At 36.0% G+C, this 22472-nt stretch overlaps 1 protein-coding gene across 10 annotated transcripts in view; it reads right to left on the reverse strand.

The window, feature by feature from the left end:
• EXOC6 (exocyst complex component 6) overlaps positions 1 to 22472 on the reverse strand; it is a 192321-nt gene that overhangs the window by 79567 nt on the left and 90282 nt on the right. For all 10 annotated transcript variants that reach the window (XR_003002485.1, XM_024739500.1, XM_024739505.1 and 7 more), the window contains exons 16-17: positions 19500 to 19611; positions 18829 to 18963 (exon numbers count right to left, since the gene is read on the reverse strand). Coding sequence is in view for 9 of the 10 variants with exons in the window: in XM_024739500.1 (XP_024595268.1) it covers positions 18829 to 18963; positions 19500 to 19611 (247 nt within the window). In the remaining variant the exon portion in view is untranslated. The remainder of the gene's footprint in view (positions 1 to 18828; positions 18964 to 19499; positions 19612 to 22472) is intronic.

A 22472-nucleotide genomic window follows, 5' to 3' on the forward strand; every position in this document is an offset into this window, starting at 1 on the left:
ACAGATATCTCCCACCCTCAAGGATCTCACAATCCAGGAAGAGATACAATATTACAAAACATGATTAGTGCTACATCAGAGGTTTAAAACAAAGCATGCTGAGTAAACAAAGGAGGAAATAATTACTTCTTATTTGATAAAAAGCTTTGTAGAAGGGATGTCATTTGAGTTGTAACTTTTAATAATATAATCAGGAACTCTTACTTTGGTATCTTGGTTTGTGTGCCTTAAGAAATTTTCAAAAAAAGAACAGTGTAAGAGAAGGTAAACATGGACAATCAAAACGTACCATTTTCGCATTTCAATGCTTTTTTGGCTCCCTCTCTAATTTTCACAATGTCTAACCACTTACTACTCACGTTGGGTTGAAGAAAACTAACTACTGGTAGGCATCTTTCCATTTGCATGCTTGCCTACACAGTAGGATTGAAACAGGAATTCCAAGAAAGATTTTTCTGTTCTTCCTACTCAGAGGTCTAACACAAATTTGACACGATAAAAAAAACTTTCAACAGTGTCTCTTCTCAACTATAAAGGAAAACAAACATTATTTTAAATAAACAGAAACTTAAGATAAGGTAATGATATTAACTGAAATTTTAATAATTATTAAATATGACAGTAGCTAAATGAGTTCTGACTCAAAATAAAATTAACTACAGCAACTTAAGCTCTGTTAACATTTCTAATGCAATGCAACTCTACTCAGAAAAATCTTAAGATTGAGGAGTTTAACATTAGAGTTTATCAATAACACTGTATCAGCCACTATAAATTTGATACTCTTAGGTAATGTAGGTACAAAACACCCACTAAAATGTAAGCCCCATTAAGGCAGAAAGTTTGCATCTGTTTCTGTTCACTGATTAATCCTCAGCACCTAGAACAGTGCTTGCAACAGAGTAGACAGTTGACGAGCACTTGTTAAAAAAATTTTTTTAATCACTCCTGCCTCAAAGAAGTTTATAACCTAGTTGGGATAGAAAAGTACCTCAAATGAAATAATCACAGGATGAATAAATATTAACAAATTAGTAATGACTACATGTGTAGTAAAAGTGTAGTGAAAAAGGAGAGATCATGCGGGCTGGAAAGGTTTATGTCACTTGCTGTTCCAGTTACTATTGTTGAGTAACAAACTACCTCCCAAATCTTAGTGACTTAACATAACAAGCATTTTATTATGCTCACAGATTCCATGGGTTAGGAATGCAGACAAGGAACAGTAAGGATGACTTCATTCCAGTCTATCCAGGACCTCAACTGGGATGACTTGAAGGCTGAGAATGAGGCTCAACAGCGGGGAATTAGAATCACCTGGAGGTTTCTTCACTCACATGTCTGGATAGGCAGACTCCCCATATGGCTTGGCTTCCCCACAGCATGGTGGCTACAGGGTACCTGGACTTTTTACATGGCAGCTCAGGCCTCCAAGCATGTGTTTTCCATGCATTAAGGTGGAAACATTGCCTTTTATGTCCTAGCCTCAGAGTCTCACAACATTGTTTTCCCTGTCATCTACTGGTTAAAGCAGTCACAAGCCTGCCCAGATTCCAGGGGAGGGGACATAGATCTCCACTTCTTAAGGACAGAAGTGTCAAGAAATTTGTAGTCATTAAAAGAAATCACCAAAAAAAAAAAAGAAATCACCATCTTGCTAATAATGAATAATGGAAAAATTATCTATAAAAAATACGGGCCAGGGGTTTGAGAAAATAAGAAGAGGTTCGATGGCCACTATTCCACTTATCTTTACATCTTGAGCAAATTACTTAACTTTTGTAAATCCTAGCTTTTCATCTATGAAAAGAGCATCATCATCACTCAGAGAGCTGTTCTGGGCATTACACAAGTTTCTACCATTAATGTAAAATACCTAACAGTACTTGGTACCTAGTAGGTGCTCAGAAAAAGTTAGTTTCCTTGCACCTACTAGTGTTGGGTACTTAGTAATGCTCAATAAATGTTTACAGTTCTTAAATGAACTGTATTGAGACAATTAGTATAATCTCAAGCCTTTCAAATTGCCCAATTAGCTTAACTTAATTGTAGTTATTTGCATGTAAGGGAGAAAACAATTGGGTATTAAACATTCACAGAATAATTTTTTAAAACATGAAACAGTGGTGAGATGGCAAGGGGGCCATATTTAATGTGCAGCAATTAGTCATGGCAATAATATATCTCTCTCTTTAGCCTGCTGAACAGCATTAGGGGCAGGTACCCAAGACGGCAAATGCTTATGGCCTACAGAACTAAACCATTACACACATTAATGATACCACTTATATGTCAATTTCTCAAAGCAATATAAAAGTGTTTATTATTACCACTTTGCATTTTGCCCCAGTGTTCATCATCAGCCCCCTCTGTTTCATGTCTCATTACCTTTACTGAATCTCTGCAATTCTAGAAGGCAGCTGGATAAAGGAGGCTTAAAGCTCAGAACTGTATAAGCATCCCATAATGCTCAACCCACTTCCCTTCTATCACCAGGCAAAGAAAATTTGGAGTCTCACTGCTCCCATCTTCTACTACATTCTCTATCTGCTGCACTCAGACTGCTACATATGATTTCTCTTGCTTTTCTGGGATGCCTCTAACATAGGCAAAAAGGGAACAAGATACCTAACAAAATTTTAAAAACCAGTATCAAGGGACCCCTTTCTTCCAAACTCACAGAGCTAAACAACTTCGTGAAATTCTAGATTTTTTTTTAAATGGCTATTCTTTTAAAATCCTAATTTAAATCTACCTTTAAAATCAATGGTATACTTAATTTCCCTTTTTACTCTACAGAATTTCATTAAAATAAAGAAGATGTTATTTCGCATTTTCCTAGATTTTTTAAAAAGCAATATGGGACAATTAAAATATTAACCAAAATTTGAGATGGAGGGAGGGTCCAAAAATCTAGAAAATTTGAAGTCATGAAAGAAAACAAATGCTGTATTTATCTGAAGGAAGAAAAATTATAAAAGTGATGATGATGAAACTATTCACATTATAGTCAAATAAAGTCATTATATGCTTTCTGGATAAAGTGATTCAAAACCCACTAATTTTCTAAAAAAAGAACTAAGCAAAAATAAACGGAAAAAACTCAAAATTTATTTATTACGTTTTGCTGTTACTATTTAGAAATTTGCTGATTGATCTACTTTTCTGAGGTGACATCAAGAACAGGTTCCACTTTTCCCATATACTATCCAGATTAAGATAAATTTAAATGAAGTTTGGGAGAGAAGTGTTTTTTATTTTTAGAAGCTTATTAGTACTTTCAACAGGCTATAATAACAAAGAAATCTAAGGCAGTCAGTGGCTGTGCTATGTGAAAGAAAAATTTCGGACAGCAGTTCTAGGCAGAAACGTGTTTCTTTTCTTTTTTTTTGGCTGCATTGGGTCTTCGTTGCTCTGTGCAGGCTTTCTCTAGTTGTGGTGAGCGGGGGCTACTCTAGTTGCGGTGCACAGGCTTCAGTAGCCACTTCATTGCAGTGGCTTCTCTTGTTGCATAGTACGGGCTCTAGCCTCGCGGGCTTCAGTAGTTGTGGCATGCGGGCCCTAAAGAGCATGGGCTTCAGTAGTTGTGGCGCATGGGGTTAGTTGCATGTGAGATCTTCCCAGACCAGGGATCAAACCTGTGTCCTCTGCATTGGCAGGCAGACTCTTTTTTTTTTTTTTTTATAACCACTGCGCCACCAGGGAAGTCCAGAAACACGTTTTAAAGTTAACACCTGAAAGGACTTTGCTAAGGACTAAGGATTCCGCTTATTTTATAAACCAGACAAATATAATCATTACAAAACAGGTGCATGACCTGACTCACTACATTTTATTTTTAAAGAAATAGGAGCAAGGAAAGAAACACAGAAAAAGATTTCATTGTAACTTTTCCTGTATTTATACACAAGGATACACTGAATTATTTGGTAAGATATTTCTAAAAGAGATCATTAATTGTTATTCAGAGGCTGTTAAGAAAATTAGTTTGGACTTCCTGGGTAGTTATACTACAGGTGAAACTGAAATACTCTTCAATCCTTATGACCTGACCAGAAAGTCAAGAACATATCAACTAACTCCTAACTTAAATTTTAAAAGATTCAGCTTATAAACAAAGCAATTAAATTCCTCCTTTGCTTGTTAAAGAAACAGTGCCCTCTGGAGACATAAATGTACGCCACATAACTTGAGAACTATTTTTTATTTCAATGTACAAGAAGTAAGTGATACCATGCTATCAGTGGTTCTTTTTTTTTCTTTTTTTTCCGGTACGCGGGCCTCTCACTGTTGTGACCTCTCCCGTTGCGGAGCACAGGCTCCGGATGCACAGGCTCAGCGGCCATGGCTCACGGGCCCAGCCGCTCTGTGGCATGTGGGATCCTCCCAGACCGGACCCATGTCCCCTGCATTGGCAGGCGGACTCTCAACCACTGCGCCACCAGGGAAGCCCTATCAGTGGTTCTTAACCACAGGTTTGCAACAGAATCACCCTAAGAACGTTTTAAAACAGACATATGCACAAACTCCATGCTAGACCTCACAGGCCAATAAGCATGTGTGTTCTGAATAAAAGATAAGTAGTAATATCACTGAGTATTTTAGTAAACATCTATGATTTACTGTCTATCATCCATTCCTCCTTCTTGGAAAAGTCCCCAGATGCATTTTGGAAAAATCACTCTGCTCCCATTCACAGCTCTATTTGGTCTGGATAGGACTGATCTAGTGCCAAGGATGGATCCTGATGAGTTTAAGTCAACTAACCATGGTCATCCTCTTACCCACAGGTAGTTCCTTAGCAGCTAGTAGAGGGACACACTCTTCTAGATGATAGTGCATGAGGATATAAGGTTTGGAACTGTGACCTCGCAGCCATTTTACTACCAGAGGAGAAAGCCTATAGCTGCTGCCCCACCATGTACAGTCTGAAGATGAGGCCAAAACTGCATAAAGTGGAGTTCAAAGATAAAAGGACTCTGGGTCCTTGGTGACATTTCCTGAGCAGTTGGCTCTGCCTTACATGGAATCTGACCTATTCTTGGACCTTCCAGTCATAGTGGCTAATAATTTCCCTCTATTGTTTAAGATGGTTCGAGTTGGGTTTTCTATCATTTCTTGTCAATTTTCTTTTAGTTTCCTTGATTAATACAAGTGGCTTAAAACATTTTATTGAACATTCTAGAAGAAGAAAGGTTACATTTAATATTACTCATTTGGAGCAAGGGGAACACTTCTATGACATTTTTCTGAGCCTTAAAAATCTAAGCAGGAGATGAAGTTGGAATTGTCAAAATGAAGGTGTCCTCCCTAGCTAATTTCTTCCTGCTCTTAATTCAAGAAGTGATGCTTTGATAACCTATGCTATTAATCTGGAAATTTCTAAATGTTAGTAGCATATAGCATCCAACTCGTTAGTCAACGTCACTAGTGATACTATAGACAGAGGGAAAAAAAGTAGATAAGACTAAACATAGAAACCTCGTAATCATTTTGATGCAGTAAGGGATATGACAGGAGCAGTTAAAAAGAAATACATCTAAGATAACTCCAGATTTTCCAGGAAAGGAAGCAAGAAAAATGGTGGTACCACCATAAAAAATCAGACAGGCAGAAAGAGGAGCCAATTTTAAAAATTACGATTTTTTATTTACATATTTTAGATATCAGTGTGACAATTAAGGAAAGTTGTTGTAGCCTTGTATTTGGCACCTAAATCAATTAAAAAAGAAAAATGATTTGCTTCCTCATGCTTCAACTTAATTTAATGAAATGGCTACTTATCACTAGGTTTTTCATTATACAATATTACTGTGATTCAAAAATAAAAGTTGTAGGTTTTAGGATATGCTTGGTTGCCTTATATACATGCAAATCATATATTACCTCTTGACCAATAACACTCTGGATTAAACAAAGCTCGAGATCTGCTCCACAATGAACTAAGAGGTCAAATGTAAAAAGTGAAAGAAAGTTTATATTAATTATAAGAACTGAAGTTTTCATAAAGTTCTAGAAAACTTTTTTTTTTTTTGGCCACGCCACGGGGCATGAGGGATCTTAGTTCCACACCGGGAATCAAACCCATGCCCCCTGCAGTGGAAGTATGGAGTCTTAACCACTGGACTGAAAGGGAAGTCCCTAAAAGATATTTCTTCATAAAAGAACATAGTCAACACGTAGTATAAATCAGGGATGCATAATCTCATAGCTCTAAAGTCAACAGGTCACAAATAGTATACTAACTGTTCCATTAGAGATACAGATTACTGTAGGAGTTACAGTTAATTACACCTAAACAATTTCCATGGGGCAAATCCAAAACTCTTCTTAAGATAACTAGAGTTAGATAATAAAAGCTGGGACTTCCCTGGTGTCCAGTGGCTAAGACTCTGTGCTCCCTATGCAGGGGGCCCGAGCCTGATCCCTGGTCAGGGAATTAGATCCTGCATGCCGCAACTAAAAAGATTCCACATGCTGTAACGAAGACTGAAGATCCCGAGTACCACAATTAAGACCCGAAGCAGCCAAATAAATAAATATATATTTAAAACAAAGATAATAAAAGCTAAAGTAGCACACAGAAAGCTACGGCTCAGATGAGAGAAAAAGAAGCTGAAGACAGAATTTCAGGAAACGGATACCAACTGTCGAGAAAGAATTATATTTTCCCCCAGAAGAAACATTCAAAACACATGTAAACCAAACATGATTTTTAAACAAAATATGCATGCTTATTAACACAAAATAAATAAATATGATTTTATATCCCTTCTGCTGGGTCATTGCATTTTAGGTTCAGGATCTCTGAACTTTCTGATCTTGAGCTTTCTAGCTTCTAAGAACGGGTTTATACCAGTTCTTCCCTTCCCTCATCTCTGCTGATTGCAACCCTACCCATGCTCCAAATTGATGCAATACCCAAATGCCTTCAGGGTCCAGGCAGGGAAACATAAATGAGTATGACTGGCAAGGTGACTGTGGCAGGCAGGATGACTATGGAGCATAAATCGAATCTAAAGGTGAGATTCCAAATGCTATAAAACCAAATCAAACATGTCTACAGGACCACATTTTTCTATTTGTTATACACTGTGGTTATTTCTTTGTAGTTATCTGCCCCTTTAGATTAAAAAATCCTAGTGGTTAAGAACCATTCCACAACCCTTCCTCAGCAACTAGCACAGTACAACAGAAATAGATTTTTGCTCTATAAATATGATTTAATATATCCTCCCAGTCCAAAACTATCAGTTTAGATGAAAAGTTCCAAGCAATTATTGATTTGTCCCAGAAAAATGTCCTTTGGGGGACTTCCCTGGTGGCAGTGGTTAAGAATCCGCCTGCCAATGCACAACTCCTGAAGCCGAAACTAAATAAATAAATATATTTTTTAAAATGTCCTTTGGGACACAATCAAAGCCTCACTTTAGATAGGACAAAGTGTTTTTTTTTTTTTTTGACTGCGTTGGGTCTTCATTGCTATGCATGGGCTTTCTCTAGCTGTGGTGAGTGGGGGCTACTCTTTGTTGCGGTGAGTGGGCTTCTCATCGCGGTGGCTTCTCTTGATGCGGAGCACGGGCTCTAGGTACGCGGGCTTCAGTAGTTGTGGCATGTGGACTCTGTAGTTGTGGCACATGGCCTCAGTAGTTGTGGCTCATGGGCTCTAGAACGCAGGCTTAGTTGTGGTGCACGGACTTAGTTGCTCCGCGGCATGTGGGATCTTCCCGGAGCAGGGATCAAACTCATGTTCCCTGCATTGGCAGGTGGATTCTTAACCACTGTGCCACCAGGGAAGTCCCAGGACAAAGTATTTCATTTCTTGCTCCTTACCAAAGTAGGTCCTAGAAAAACCTAAGTCTACCACAGAGCCACTTACTAAGCTACTCCACTTCTAACAATAGGCCAAAAAGGGCAATATATGTTTTGAACTAGAATCAGAGTCTACACTAATTAAAAATCCAGCTTCTGGATTATCTGGGACTGTTGTAAATCATTATAAATTGAATCATTTTCTAATTCTCAAATTACCTCCTTTTTCTTTTAAAAAGGCAAGTGCTACATATTTACCTTTCCAGTTTTCAGGGACTTCTGTATCTCAAAAGTTTTTAAGAATGTCTAGGGGCTTTGGAGTAGCATCTGCCACTTCTTAGGTAATCTAGGTTGTTTGTGATCAGGTTTGCACATCACCTGATATAAACAGCTTTTTAAAGTATCCTCAACCATTTCCTTCCCTATTCTGTTTCTGCTTTCCACACCTTTATAAGAGGCATTTGCTGTAAGCAACTGACTACTGATGATAAATTACAGAAAAACAGAAAGCTGAGCACATTCACGTATCAATGGGGTCCATAAATTTTGTGATATTCTTCTTTTGCTTATAGAGCTGAAAAATACTTTTTTTTTTCTGTTAGCTTTTATATTTTTGGCGAAGTAGCATCCCCATTTTTCACTTTTCTGTATAATTTAATTATTTATTCAATAAATATTTAAGCTTTGGCTTTTTGCTTTTTTCTGATCTTTTAGGACTTTATGTCATTCAAATGTATTAAATCAGCTGCAAGCATGAAACTGCTTTATGCAGCCCTCTCTAATGGGGGGAAGATAAGGAGAAGCTGGTGGTAATGAGTGACAAAAAATAAATGTCACATACCTTTTAAAAATGACAACCAAGTTGCATAAATAAAACACAAAGTTGTACAAAGGAACACTCCACCAGTAACACAAGACTATGTACAAAGCACATGAGTAATCAGAAGTTGAAATGTAATTAATCAGTCAAGAAATAATATTGCAAGTGTTATAGCAAAGCAGAAATAAATCAACTTTATATGTAAAATAATGTAACAGTTATAACTTAAATGAGAAATTTTTAAACTTCCTAGTACCTTACTAGTTTTAAAAGTATGATTATATCAGTTTATGAATTTATATCTTTACCACTAAAAATTAAATAAATAAGAATTTTATTTTATTCATACAATAACACCTCAGTTATTCAGAGGTCACATTTGCAGTCAATAATCAAGAAGAAAGCAAAAACAAGCTGAAAATAAATTGTAGTAAATTTTATAATGGAATACTACACTGAATTGAAAATAAACTACAGCCACATGCAGCAACACAAATGAAATATTCCAAAATATCACATTGAGTGAAAGAAGTGAGATACACAAAAAGATGCACTATATATGATTCCATATAAATAGTGCCCCAAACAGACAAAACTAATCAGTACTATTAAGAGTCAGTACTGAAAGGCAGAGATGATAACTGGGAAGAGGGATGAGGAAGGCTTCTACAATACTACTTATCTAATGTTTTATTTCTTGATTTCATAATTACATGGGTGAGTTCACTTTTTTCAATTTAAATATAATTTAGTTTTTAGAGCAGTTTTAGGTGCATAGCAAAATTGAGAGAAAGGTACAGTGATTTCCCATATACCTCCTGACCCCACACTGCCACTGTCAAATGCCCCCCAGTGAGGTATATTTGTTACCATAAATGAACCTACATTGAAATATCATTATTATTCAAAGGCCATCGTTTAAATTAAGGTTCACTCTTGGTGCTGTATATTCTATGGGTTTGGACAAATGTATCAAGACATATATCGACCATTACAGTATCATACAGAGTGTCTAAATTATGTGCATGTTTTAGTGTTTCGTGGAAGACAGATTTGTGAGCAATGAAATTGGATATTTAGCTGAGGAGATTTCTAAGCAAAGTATTGAAAGAGCAGCTTGGTTCATACTGACTGTTTATAGTAAAATGAGAAAAGAGAGAAATGAATTGAACAAAAAATTGTTAAGCAAAAAGGAATTAGAACTTAAAGATGTGGGAAGTTCTCAACTTGTCCATATTGCAAAAATTGAGAAAGCAGGTTAGCAAGAGAACTCCAAGGGTAAAGCTAAACTATCACTTGGTAAAGAGATTATGGGGGACTTCCCTGGTGGTGCAGTGGTTAAGAATCCACCTGCCAATGCAGGGGACAGGGGTTTGATCTCTGGTCTGGGAAGACCCCACATGCTGCAAAGCAACTAAACCCATGTGCTGCAACTACTGAGTCTGCGTTCTAGGGCCCATGAGCCACAACTACTGAGCCCGCGTGCCACAATTACTGGAGCCTGCGCGCCTAGAGCCTGTGCTCCGCAACAAGAGAAGCCACTGCAATGAGAAGCCCGCGCACCGCAACGAACAGTAGCCCCCGCTTGCGGCATCTAGAGAAAGCCCACGCACAGCAACGAAGACCCAACACAGACAAAAATAAATAAATAAATACATACATACATAAATAAGAAATTATGGGACTACGTGAGCAGAAACTGCCAATTTAAATGAAGGGAGGCTATTGGACTTCTTAGATGTTACAGGACAGGACCACAGAGCTAATAGCAACAACAATGTGCTATTCTTCAAGACAAGTGAATAATAACCCCTAAGGTAATTCAGAGATCATCAGAGCTGCCTCCTTGGTTCAAAAAGGGGGGCCACTGCCTCAGATTCAACAGGTCAGAAGGCAGCCACCCAGAGCCTTGTGGGTGGGCTCCCTCCAGGCAGAGCTGCAGAGGCACAACCCCCACCTCAGCAAGGCTAGAAAGCAGAATACTAAACCAAAGAGGATTAGTCTTGAGCCTTATGATCTAATGAAATTCACCGTACTAAGTTTTGGACTTGCTTGGGACCTGTCACCCCTTTCCTTATTTTCTCTTTCTCCCTATTGGAATGGAACTTCTATCCTATGCCTGTCCCACAGTTATATCTTAGAAACACATGACTTGTCTGGTTTCACAGGTTCGCAACTGGAGAGGAATTTTGCCTTAGAATGAATCATATCTGGAGTTTTACCCATATATGATTTAAATGACATTTAGATAAGATTTTGGACATAAGAACTTAGAGTTAATGCTGGAACAAGTTAAGACTTTGGGGGCTCTTGGGATGAAATGAGTGTATTTTGGATGCAAGGACATGAATTTTGGGGATCAGGGCAGAATGTTATGGACTGAATTATGTGCCTCCAAAATTCATATGTTGAAGCCCTAACCCCCAGTGTGATGGTATTTGGAGATGGGGACTTTGGATAATTAGGTTTAGAGGAGGTCATGAGGAACGGGCCCCTGGTGATGGGATTAGCACCCTTATAAGAAAAGGAGGAGCCATCAGAGCTCTTTTGCTGTCTACCATATATGAGGACACAGTGATAAGGTGGCCATCCATAAGCCAGTACCTACCATGCTGGTACCTTAATCTCTGACTTCCAGCCTCTAGAACTGTGAGAAAATAAATTTTTCTTGTTTAAGCCACATAGTCTATGGCTTTTTGTTTGTTTGCTTGTTTTTTATGGCAGCTTGAGCCACTTAATGCACTGATAAATAGGAAAGCTATTAACTTTCATACTTTAACCTTGTGCCTTGAAACTTTGTTATAGTTGCTAATTAGTTTCAGAAGGTTTTTAAAAAAATCCTTTCAGTTTCTACATAAACAGTCATATCATTTGCAAAGAAAAATGGTTTTACTTCTCCCTTCCCAATCGGTATATCTTTTATTTCTTTTTCTTACTACATTAGCTAGAACTTCCTGTATGATGTTGAAAAGGAGTGGTGAAAGGGAACATTCTTGCCTAGTTCCTAACGTTAGTGGGAAAGCTTCAAGTTTCTCACCATTAAGTATGATGCTAACTGTAGGTTTTTTGTAGATATTCTTTATCAAGTTGAGGAAGTTCTCCTCTATTACAAGTTTACTGATAGTTTTTATCAAGAATGGGGGTTGTATTTTATCAAATGCTTTTTCTGTATTTATTGATATAACCATGTGATTTTTCTTCTTTAGCTTGCTGATGTGATGGAATATATTAACTGATTTTTGAATGATGAACAAGCTTCACATAGTAGGATAAATCCCACTTGGTTATGATGTAGAATTCCTTTTATAAATTGTTAGATTCAATCTGATAATATTTTGCTAAGGAGTTTTGCATCTATGTTCATGTCGGATATTGGTCTGTAGTTTTCTTTTCTTATAATGTCTTTGTTTGGTTTTGGTGTTAAGGTAATACTGGCCTCAGAGAATGAATTGAGAAGTATTCTCTCTGCTTCTATACGAAAGATATTGTAGATAATTGGTGTAATTTCTTCCTTAAATATTTGGTAGAATTCATCAGTAAACCCATCTGGGCCTGGTGCTTTGTTTCAGAAGGTTATTAATTATTGATTCCATTTCTTTAATTGATACAGGCCTATTCAGGTTGTCTATTTCTTCTTGTGTGAGTTTTGGCAGATTGTGTCTTTCAAGGAGTTTGTTCATTTCATCTAGTTTGTCAAATTTGCGAGCACAGAGTTGTTCATAATATTCGTTTTTATGCTTTTCTTTCTGGACCCACGTGTTATTTAGAAGTATGTTGTTTAATCTCCAAGTATTTGGAATTTTCCAGTTACCTTTCTGTTATTGATATCTTGTTTAACTCCATTGTGGTCTTACAGCAGACACTGTATGATTTCTATTCTTTAAAATGTGTTAAGATGGGTTTCATGCCCCAAAATGTGGTTTATCTTGGTGAAGGTTGCATGTGAGCTTGAGAAGAATGCATGTTCTGCTGTTGCTGGATAAGTAGTCTATAAATGTTGATCATATCCAGTTGGTTGATGGTGTTGTTGAGTTCAACTATGTTCTTACCGATCTTCTGTCTGCTGGATCTGACCATTTCTGGTAAGAGTCGTGTTGAAGTCTCTAACTGTAACAGTGGATCCATCCATTTCTGCTTGAAATTCTATCAGTTTTGGCTTCACATATTTTGACCATCCATTGTCAGACACATGCACATTAAGAATTGTTACGTCATCTTGGAGAAGTGACCCCTTTGTCATTATGTAATGGCCCACTTTATCCCTGATAATAACTTTCTTTGCTCTGAAGTTTGCTCTGTTTGAAATTAATATAGCCACTCCCACTTTTTGATTAGTGTTAACATGGTATATCTTTCTCCATCCACTAATTTTTTTTGAATAATTTTCTTATTTATTTATTTATTTGGCTGCACCGGGTTTTAGTTGCGGCACACAGGATCTTCGTTGCTGCATTGCAGGATCTTTAGTTGTGGCATGTGGGATCTACTTCTCTGACCAGGGACTGAACCCAGGCCCCCTGCATTGGGAGCACGGAGTCTTAGCCACTGGACCACCAGGGAAGTCTCTCCATCCACTTATTTTTAATCTATGTGTGTCTTTGTATTTAAAGTGGGTTTTATAAACAACATATAATTGGGTCTTGTTTTATTGATCCACTCTGACAATCTCTGTCTTTTAGTTGGTGTTTTTAGACAGGAGATGTTTAAAGTGACTATTGATGGCTGGATTAATATCTACCATATTTGTTACTGTTTTCTATCTGTTGTGCTTGTTCTTTGTTTCTACTTCTGTGCTCCTCTTTTTCTGTCTTTTGTGTATTAATTGAGCATTTGTATGATTCCATTTTCTCTTCTTTCCTAGCATATTGGTTGTACTTTTTTTTTTTTTTAGCTTTTTTTAGTGGTTGCCCTAGAGTTTCCAAAATACATTCACAATTATTCCAAGTCCACTTTCAAATAACACTAACACTACACCATTTCATAGGTAGTGTGAGTACCTTATAATTACAAAATAATCCTAATTTCTCCCTTCCTACCCTGTGTCATTGCTGTCATTCATGTAAACATACATAAGTACACATATATACACACAACTATATATATATATATAAAAGCATACATAATTGAACACGTTGCTATTATTCTTTTGAACAAACTGTTATCTGTTAGATCAATTAAGAATTTTACCTTCACTTGTACTTTCTCTGATGCTCTTCCTTTCTTTATATAGATCCAAGTTTCTAACCTATATCATTTTCTTTACCTCTAAAGAAGTTACTTTAACATTTCTTGCAAGGCAGGTCTACTGGCAACAAATTTCCTCAATTTTTGTTTGTCTGAGAAAGTATTTTTCCTTCACTTTTGAAGGATAATTTCATAGCATATAAAATTTTATGTTGGTGTTTTTCTCTCAGCACTTCAAATATTTTCCTCCATTCTCTTCTTGCTTACATGGTTTATGAAGAGAAGTAAGATGTAATTCTTATCTTTGTTAGTCTAGGTAAGCTTTTTCCTCTAGATTCTTGAAGGATTTTTTATCTTTAATTTTGGGCAATTTTGAACATGATATGCCTAAGGTGTAATTATTTCGGTATTTATCCTGCTTGGTGTTCTCTAAGCTTTTTAAATCCATGGTTTGTTGTGTGACATAAATTTGGGAGAAATCTTTGTCATTACTGGATCAAATATTGCTTCTGTTCCTTTCTCTCTTTTTTCTCCTTCTAATATTCCCATTGCATGTATGCTACACCTTTTGTAGTCGTCCCACAGTTCTTGGATATTCTTGTTCAGTGTTTTTTTCTTTGCTTTTCTGTTTTGGAAGTTTCTATTGACAGATCCCCAAGCTCAGAGAGTCTTTTTTCAGCCACGCCCAATCTACTGATAGGTCCATCAAAGGCATTATTCATCTCTGTTGCAGTGTTTTGTGATCTCTAGCATTTCTTTTTGATTCTTTCTTAAATTCTCCATCTCTCTGCTTAAATTACCCATCTGTTCCTGCATGCTGTCTGCTTTATCCATTAAAGTACTTAGCATACTAATCATATGTTTTTTAAAAAAAAAAATTCCTGGTCTGATAATTCCAACAGTCCTGACATACCTGAATATGGTTCTAATACTGTATCTATCTCTTCAAACTGTATTTTTTGTCTTTTAGTCTACCTTGTAATTTTTTCCTGATAGCTGGACATGGTGTACTGGGTGAAAAGAATTGCAGTAATTAGGCCTTTAGTAATGTGGCAGTAAGACAGTGGGAGAGGGTAAGTGTTCTTTAGTCCTACGATTAGGTCTTCAACTTTAAGTAAGCCTTTGCCCCTTAGCTGTGCACAAGTGCTTTTCATTTCCACCCCTCAAGTTGGACAGGATGGCCAGAGCAGGCTGGAATTGGGTGTTTCCCTTCTCCCATTAGTTTAGGCACTGGTAAATAGTTTATTTTGAGGTTAGGTCTTGTTGAGAAAAACAGAATGCTTAAAGAACAGAATGCTCTGGCCCCTGCTGGAAATGTAAGAGGATTTTCCTCAAATCTTCACTGGGAGAACCTGGTGCCCCCTCTAAGACTGGGTTCTCCTGGAGTTTTTACTCTCAAACTTGTCCATACTGATTTTCTAATATTCATTAATTATACTTCACGTTTTCCTACCCCAGTAATGATTCCTATGGGTTTCTACTCCATTAAGTTGTGATTCTCTGTATTTGCCTACTTCTCCAATTTTGGGGGCAGCAGTGTGTCCTGTGATCTCACTTCTCTGAAAGATCAAGGAAGAATTGATTTTTTCAGTTTTCTCAGCTTTTTACTTGTTGGGACAGAGTGATAACTTCCCAGCTCTTTACATGCCAGACTAGAAATTGGAAGTCTGTGTTCACTTTTTAATAATTAATTGAGCTATATCTATTTATAATTATTGCATTTATAAATTGTGTGTGCTTATATATGAATGTTACATTTAAAAAAGGAAGTTTTTATAGAGTCCACGTACCATGTCCTTGCTCCACAGGAAGAGAATTTCAAGCCCTTAATCAAAGATAATTTACCACTGTCACTTTAGCCATAATCCTAAAAACACTTTGTTACATACTCATCAATAGATTAAAAAAGGCAAACTGAAAAAGAATCGCAAGCATATTCTTTCTAGGCACTTACAGTTGCAATCACTGCCCGGACTCAAAAGGAAAGGACTCTTCGGGGTGGCAGGTTGGAAAAGCTCCAGGGAGCAAAGTTAAAAAGCTCTGATGCCAAAGAAAAAGAACTGGGCCATTTCTCTACACAGATTAAAAAGGGAATGGTATTCCCATTTTCCCCTCTATTCTGATGCAAATCTTTTCAGTTAGAAGTCTTATATTAGCTTCAAGTAGCTCTCAGTGTGGGTCCAGGTTAATTTCAAAAAGCTGTGGTACTGCTTGAGGGCAGGAACTACTTACTTTACCTCTTTTGTACCACTCACAGATTTAGTACAATGAAAGGCAAGCTAACAAGGCAGTCTATATAATATTTCATAAAGTAAACAAATATATAAAATCTACCACTTTGTATATGCATATGTGGGATTTTGGAGGGGAAGCAAATGGAGGTATGGGTAAAAGGATCATGTAAGTGCTTATTTCTATAATCATTAAGCAACTAAATAGAAATATATTTGATCAGGTCACTGGACTGAAAAGAATTAGGCTAAGAGGTTAACTAAGCAATCCTTGCTAATGTCTGTAATCAAGACTGTACTTTAATCATCTACAGATTGACTATTCACTGTGAATGGAAATTCCCCCAATCTCCCTCAGTAATTCACTTTAATGTTGATTTAATGATTCTCCCTGTTGAATTGCTTTCTCATAGTACAGTTTAAGACAAATTCCTCTTGAAACAGATCAAAGGAAGAGTTGAAGAACACTTAACCTTCAAATATTGAGCTTGAAATAACTCTTGTTTGTATATCATAAAAGAGAAAGGGTTTCCTGAGTTCTGTGCAAAAATAAAACAAAAAATAAACAACAAGAAATAAGGATGTTCTACTATTTGTACAGGCTGAACTTGATTTCCTAGAAAACCCAAGGGGTATCCTATGGCAGTTGTAGCTTCAACTAAATATCTACAACTTAAGTACCACTGGAACGATGGACCAGAGCTAACATTTCTAAACATTTCCTCTCAACAGGCAGATTTTGAGAAGTGTAGTTCCAAGATTCCTTAATCTGAGGCATCATGTTCCAGTATCTGTGGTTCTTTGACTTACAATTGATAAGAAAAATTGCTTGAAGATCCCTAGATACACCAGATGTCAACGCATTTCATGTTTTAATCAAAGTACAGAGCAAGCCTATTAAATATAATGTTAATAGTTAAATATGCTTACAACTCCATTCCCTAGTAAATCCCTTCTTGACAGCGTATGAGTAACACATGGACATAAGGACAGAGAGCAAGAAAGAAAAAGAAGGATTGTGTAAAATCTAATATTGAAGCAAAGAATCAATCTGTGGATAAATAAATGTCTACAAATTTGTGGAGTCTCCTCCTATATTATGGTACTTATTATATCATATTGTCAATTGTCTTTTTATAGTTTTTTCTCCCGTGAGCTCCTTGAGGGCAGGGATACATTTCTATATTTTCGGCATCTAACAGAGCGCTCAGAGCACAGATCATGTACAACAAATGGCACTGTGCTAAGTATCCCCTTTAATCCTTAGAATAATTGTATGAGGTAGATAATATATTGCTATTCTAATTTTGTAGATAATAAAACCAGGAATCATTAAAATGAAAGAATGTGGCCAAAGTCACACAGCAGTCTAACTCCAGAGTATATGCGCTTAATTACTGTACTATACTATCTGAATAAATGAACGCCTGTTTTGTCCAGGTTCTGTCTCAGTTTTAATAAATAATTTTATTAATTCATTCACTCAGATATCATCTGCATTTGTGTCTTATGGATTAGGATGACAACATGGGCTCAAGAATCATCAGAGGAGCATAAGATTTGGGGGCCAGGCAGATAACTTTAGGAACCAAGGGTCTTTTCTGGACTTCACACTTTCAAAGTCTGGTTACTCTTTTCTGTTTTTGTTTTTGGGGGTTTTCTGGTTGCACCACGTGGCACGTGGGATCTTATGAGTTCTCCAACCAGGGATCGAACCTGCATCCCCTGCATTGGAAGTGCGGAGTCTTAACCACTAGACTGCAAAGTCTGGTTACTCTTTTCTGTTTTTGTTTATGGGGGTTTTCTGGTTGCACCACGTGGCACGTGGGATCTTATGAGTTCTCCAACCAGGGATCGAACCTGCATCCCCTGCATTGGAAGTGCGGAGTCTTAACCACTAGACTGCAAAGTCTGGTTACTGTTAACATTAAATTAGTTATATCTAAATACAAGTATACTGAATTTTTTAACTGTAAATGATTATACTATAATTTTAGGAGATAAATTGAGTAATTTATAATATAGCAAGAGTAGGGAAGATGATAATTCTTTTTAATAGAAAACTTAGAAAGGGCTATGAGGTTAAACTAGCAAGCCTATTTTATAGATAAGGGATCAGCAAATGGTTTATATTAGTTTAACAAATTATTCAATGCAAAAGGATTTATATTGCTAGACTATGCCAGTGTCTCATTTACATGATTCCCAAATCAATAAAATAATAAAAGTTTATATAACAAATTTATGAAATTATTTAATGCTTAAAACAACCATTAATTAATGTTTTGTTATATCCCATGGTATTTTAAAAACAAAAATCTGTCCATTCACAAAAGAGTAGGACTTGAATAACATGTAATAAGGCAATATTATCAGAGGCAATAAAGGATGTAAAGCAAATCTTACACTTGTCTAATTCTTCTTACAATTTTAATTTCCAAACATACACACACTTATATATATTACATATACAATTAACTATTAAACTGTGAGACATGAAAGAAAATCAAGTTAGACTGATTCAGCACTACTCTAAGTCTTCAAAACATGAAGAAAATGTAATATAGCTATAGAAAATCAATATACTTTTCTTCATTTTAACAAGATGTTTAATGCCAAAAAGGAACTGACATTTATTTGCTCATTGTTGACATTGATTACCACTAATTTTCAATTGTTAGAAATATAATGGAATCATGTGTATTACAAAAATTGTCTTTACTTTTTAAAAGTTTGCTTACAGTAACTGAAATAAAAACTTTCAGTCAGATTTTTACATACCTTAAAAGTAGAGAGCCCATAAAGTCTTGTGGTATGAACAGTTTCTTGAGAAATATTTGTAATATTAGTTATAAAGTCCTCAAGGTATTTGCAAGCTTGTTCCAGGTGTGTGGTGTTTATAATGATTTGCACTAGCTAGAAAATAGAAAATGCCTCCAGTGAAATGCAGGTTACATGTATACAAAGCCATTTGATTTTTAAAATTAGGATTATTACTTCCAGCAAGTGTACCACTTCTGCATAATTATAGCATTATAGGATACAACTGATTATCTGATTTCAAAAGCCTGCTGTAAATACTGCTTATGAATGCTATCATCTAAAAAAAATAACCAAGAGTCTTAACTAGCAACTTTTCAAAGCATTTTTTCAAATTTTATACATTCACCAAGTAAAAAAATTTAGTATTTTCACTTTTCATGTAAAGTCTGGCAAACATGAATCTCCATATATCTTCTAACATCATCAGCGATCCACTATTCCCCATGTAAACCCTTTTCCCTCACATCACTGGAATTTACAATGACGCTTTTATTTTAAAACAAACCCACTTCTATTAATAAATTTAAAATGGAAAGCTAGTTTTATAGGATGATGTTCAGCAATAAATTAATTTATAATAATTGTTTCATATAATGAAACATTTAGCTATAAATATCTTTTTAACCTACCTCTGTCAAACCTATGTGAGGTTTTTTAATAAGATTCAGTAAACAGCTACTCAAAGTTCTGGTCAGCAGCAGATTTGTTGATTTTCTAAGCATATCATCTACTTCTGTTGAGCTAAAAACAAAGGTTGATATTATTAAGGTTTCTACAAGGGTTACAATTAGTTAGCTTCCTAAATAATTTAATGCAATTTACTCTAATTCCTTTATATCTCTAAATAAATTACAATCATTCTTATCTATTAAATCACATATTTCAATTCAATTTAGTTTCACAAAAGGGATACTTTCCATAAAGTAGAATGTTCATTTATAGAATAATTTAAATGTATTCAATTCACCATTACAGTAAAACCATGGAGTACTTAGTATAAGGAAGTAAAACTATTCTTAAATTATGACTCCATTACGGTACAGCCACTTTCAAAGACACTTTATATACAACTATAACTAAAATTACTTTTAAAATACAAATTGCTAGATTTGATTTTAATATAACTAAGCTATCCATTTCCATTGAGAATTTTTTTTTAAAAGATTCAAAGAAATTAATTGCCTTACACTAGTTTTAATTTGGGAGAGGAACTAACCCTATGATGTTTCTTAACATCCTAAAAATTACTAGCCTAGCACTAAAAAGCTTATTATTTTCTTCTAACCACTAGGCCTTCAATTTAAGTAAGTCATGATTTTTTGTATATAGCCTCATTATCAAAACGGTTAAGCTGTCCTTAGACCAAGTTTTCTCAGTCTCAGCACTACTGACATTTAGGCTAGATAATTCTTTGTTGTGGAGCTGTCTTGTACCATTGAAAGATGTTTAGCAGCATCCCTGTCCTCCACCCGCCTGATGCAAGTAGCACTCTTCCCCCTAGTTGTGACAACCCAAAATGTCTCTAGACAGTGTCAAATATACCCTGGGGGGCAAAACTGCCCCAGATGAGACTCACTGCCTTAAACACAGTCTAACATTTTAATTTTAGAACCCTTTCACTCTTTACTTTATTAAAACATTACTCTTAAAAATCTATGAGGTACAAATATTTACTAGTTTACATTTATTTTAAATATGCAAATAGAACAAGATTTGACAAAACACAGGTAATTTTCACTACTATTCCAGTGTTCTCCATTTTAATGTAGGTGCTCTTCAATTTCTGCTAACCCTAATTCTGGCAGACCTGAGGAGAATATGCCTCACTGATTTCATATCTGAAGTAAAGACTTCCCAGGGAATAGCATATATATACCAGTAGGGTTTCAGGGTTACACAGTAGCAAACTCTCTGACAGAAATCAGTCGTGTCCCTAGAATAAGCAACGTACTCACACCGATATAAAGGAGGTGGTTGCCAACTCCTCTGGTTTCCTTTCTGACACACTCAAATTATGCTTAAAGACACCCTGTATAGCATCCTTTTCAGATGAAAAGTTATGCATGACAGATAATGTCTTTTGTTTAATTCCCCTGAACTTCCTTGAATGCTGAATCAATGCATAAGTAAAAGCAGAGAAAGAAAACCTATCAGCACCTACGTCCTATTCCTGCCAGCAAGATTTACCCAACAGTGACCAGGATTTTCTCTAAGAGGTTTTTATCCTAACTGAGCAATTTTTTTTCCTTAACTCCTTCTCTTTTGAGCTTATAACCTGTACTCTTCCCAATTTTTAAATAACAAATAACACAGTAATTAAATCTCAATATACAATAAATCTCCTAAATTATTTGAGAGCTTAGCCTCTTATGAAAACTGAAAATTTCTTAAAGATCATATTAGATCCAGATGTTTTCTCTGCAACCAAATAACTGAGACTTTAGAGTCTCATCATGAAGTCACTTAATTCTCTGGCCCTGCTCTTATTCACATATAAAAAGAACCCCAAACATTTTTACTATAAGAGCTCCAAAGCATCTTTTTGGTCTAAAAACCTAACTGCAAAATATGTTTAAACATAATAAAAGAGCTTTAAACCCAGAAAGTTATTTTTCCATAATTCTTCAATGACAAATTAAAAAAAAAATGACTCAGCTCAATTTTAGGCCACAGATGTAAATTTTTAAAACAAAAATATGTCAGAAAGCTGATAATCTAGAATAAATTTAAATTTACATATTTTAATACTAACTATGCTTTCTGTATTCTGAACTACAAAATGAAAATAGCCAATGTTATTTAGCAAAGCTAAATTTTAAAAATGTAAGTATAAAAAGCCTTGCTAAATGAAAAACCGTATCATAGTTAAATAGAATGACTGGATTTTGAACTAACAAAGATGACAAATATTTTTATCAAAGAAAGAAGGAAAAAATAGATAATCTTTTCTGCTGTAGCATTAGTATACAACATTTACCTTTTAGAATGCTAGGAGTTCATGCACAAAAAGAGCCAGAACTAAGGGGGCAATTCTAGTTCTAGTCAGTCAGTAGGGAAGCTTTAGGGATAATTACACATAATATTATGACTAAGGGCTTTTACCTTTGGTGTTATAAATGTGGTAAAAAATCAAATAACAGGACTTCCCTGGTGGCACAGTGGTTAAGAATCCACCTGCCAGTGCAGGCGACACAGGTTCGAGCCCTGGTCCGTGAAGATCCCACATGCTGCAGAGCAACTAAGCCTGTGCGCCGCAACTACTGGGCCTGCGCTCTAGAGCTCGCAAACCACAACTACTGAGCCCCCACATGCCACAACTACTGAAGCCTGCGTGCCTAGAGCCTGTGCTCCACAACAAAGACAAGCCACCACTATGAGAAGCCCGTGCACCGCAACAGAGAGCAGCCCCTGCTTGCCACAACTAGAGAAAGCCTGCACATAGCAACGAAGACCCAATGCAGCCAAAAATAAATAAATAAATAAATTTACTTATTTTAAAAAATCAAATAACAATTAGAGATCCACTGTCTCTTCTCTGTAAATAAACAAAATAAAAGTTAATTCCAAACTGCTAAATTTCTATACTTTCTACAGTTTACTTC

The sequence above is a fragment of the Neophocaena asiaeorientalis genome, unplaced genomic scaffold, assembly GCF_003031525.2.
Source record: "Neophocaena asiaeorientalis asiaeorientalis breed wild unplaced genomic scaffold, Neophocaena_asiaeorientalis_V1.1 scaffold597, whole genome shotgun sequence".
Classification (NCBI taxonomy): Eukaryota; Metazoa; Chordata; class Mammalia; order Artiodactyla; family Phocoenidae; genus Neophocaena; species Neophocaena asiaeorientalis.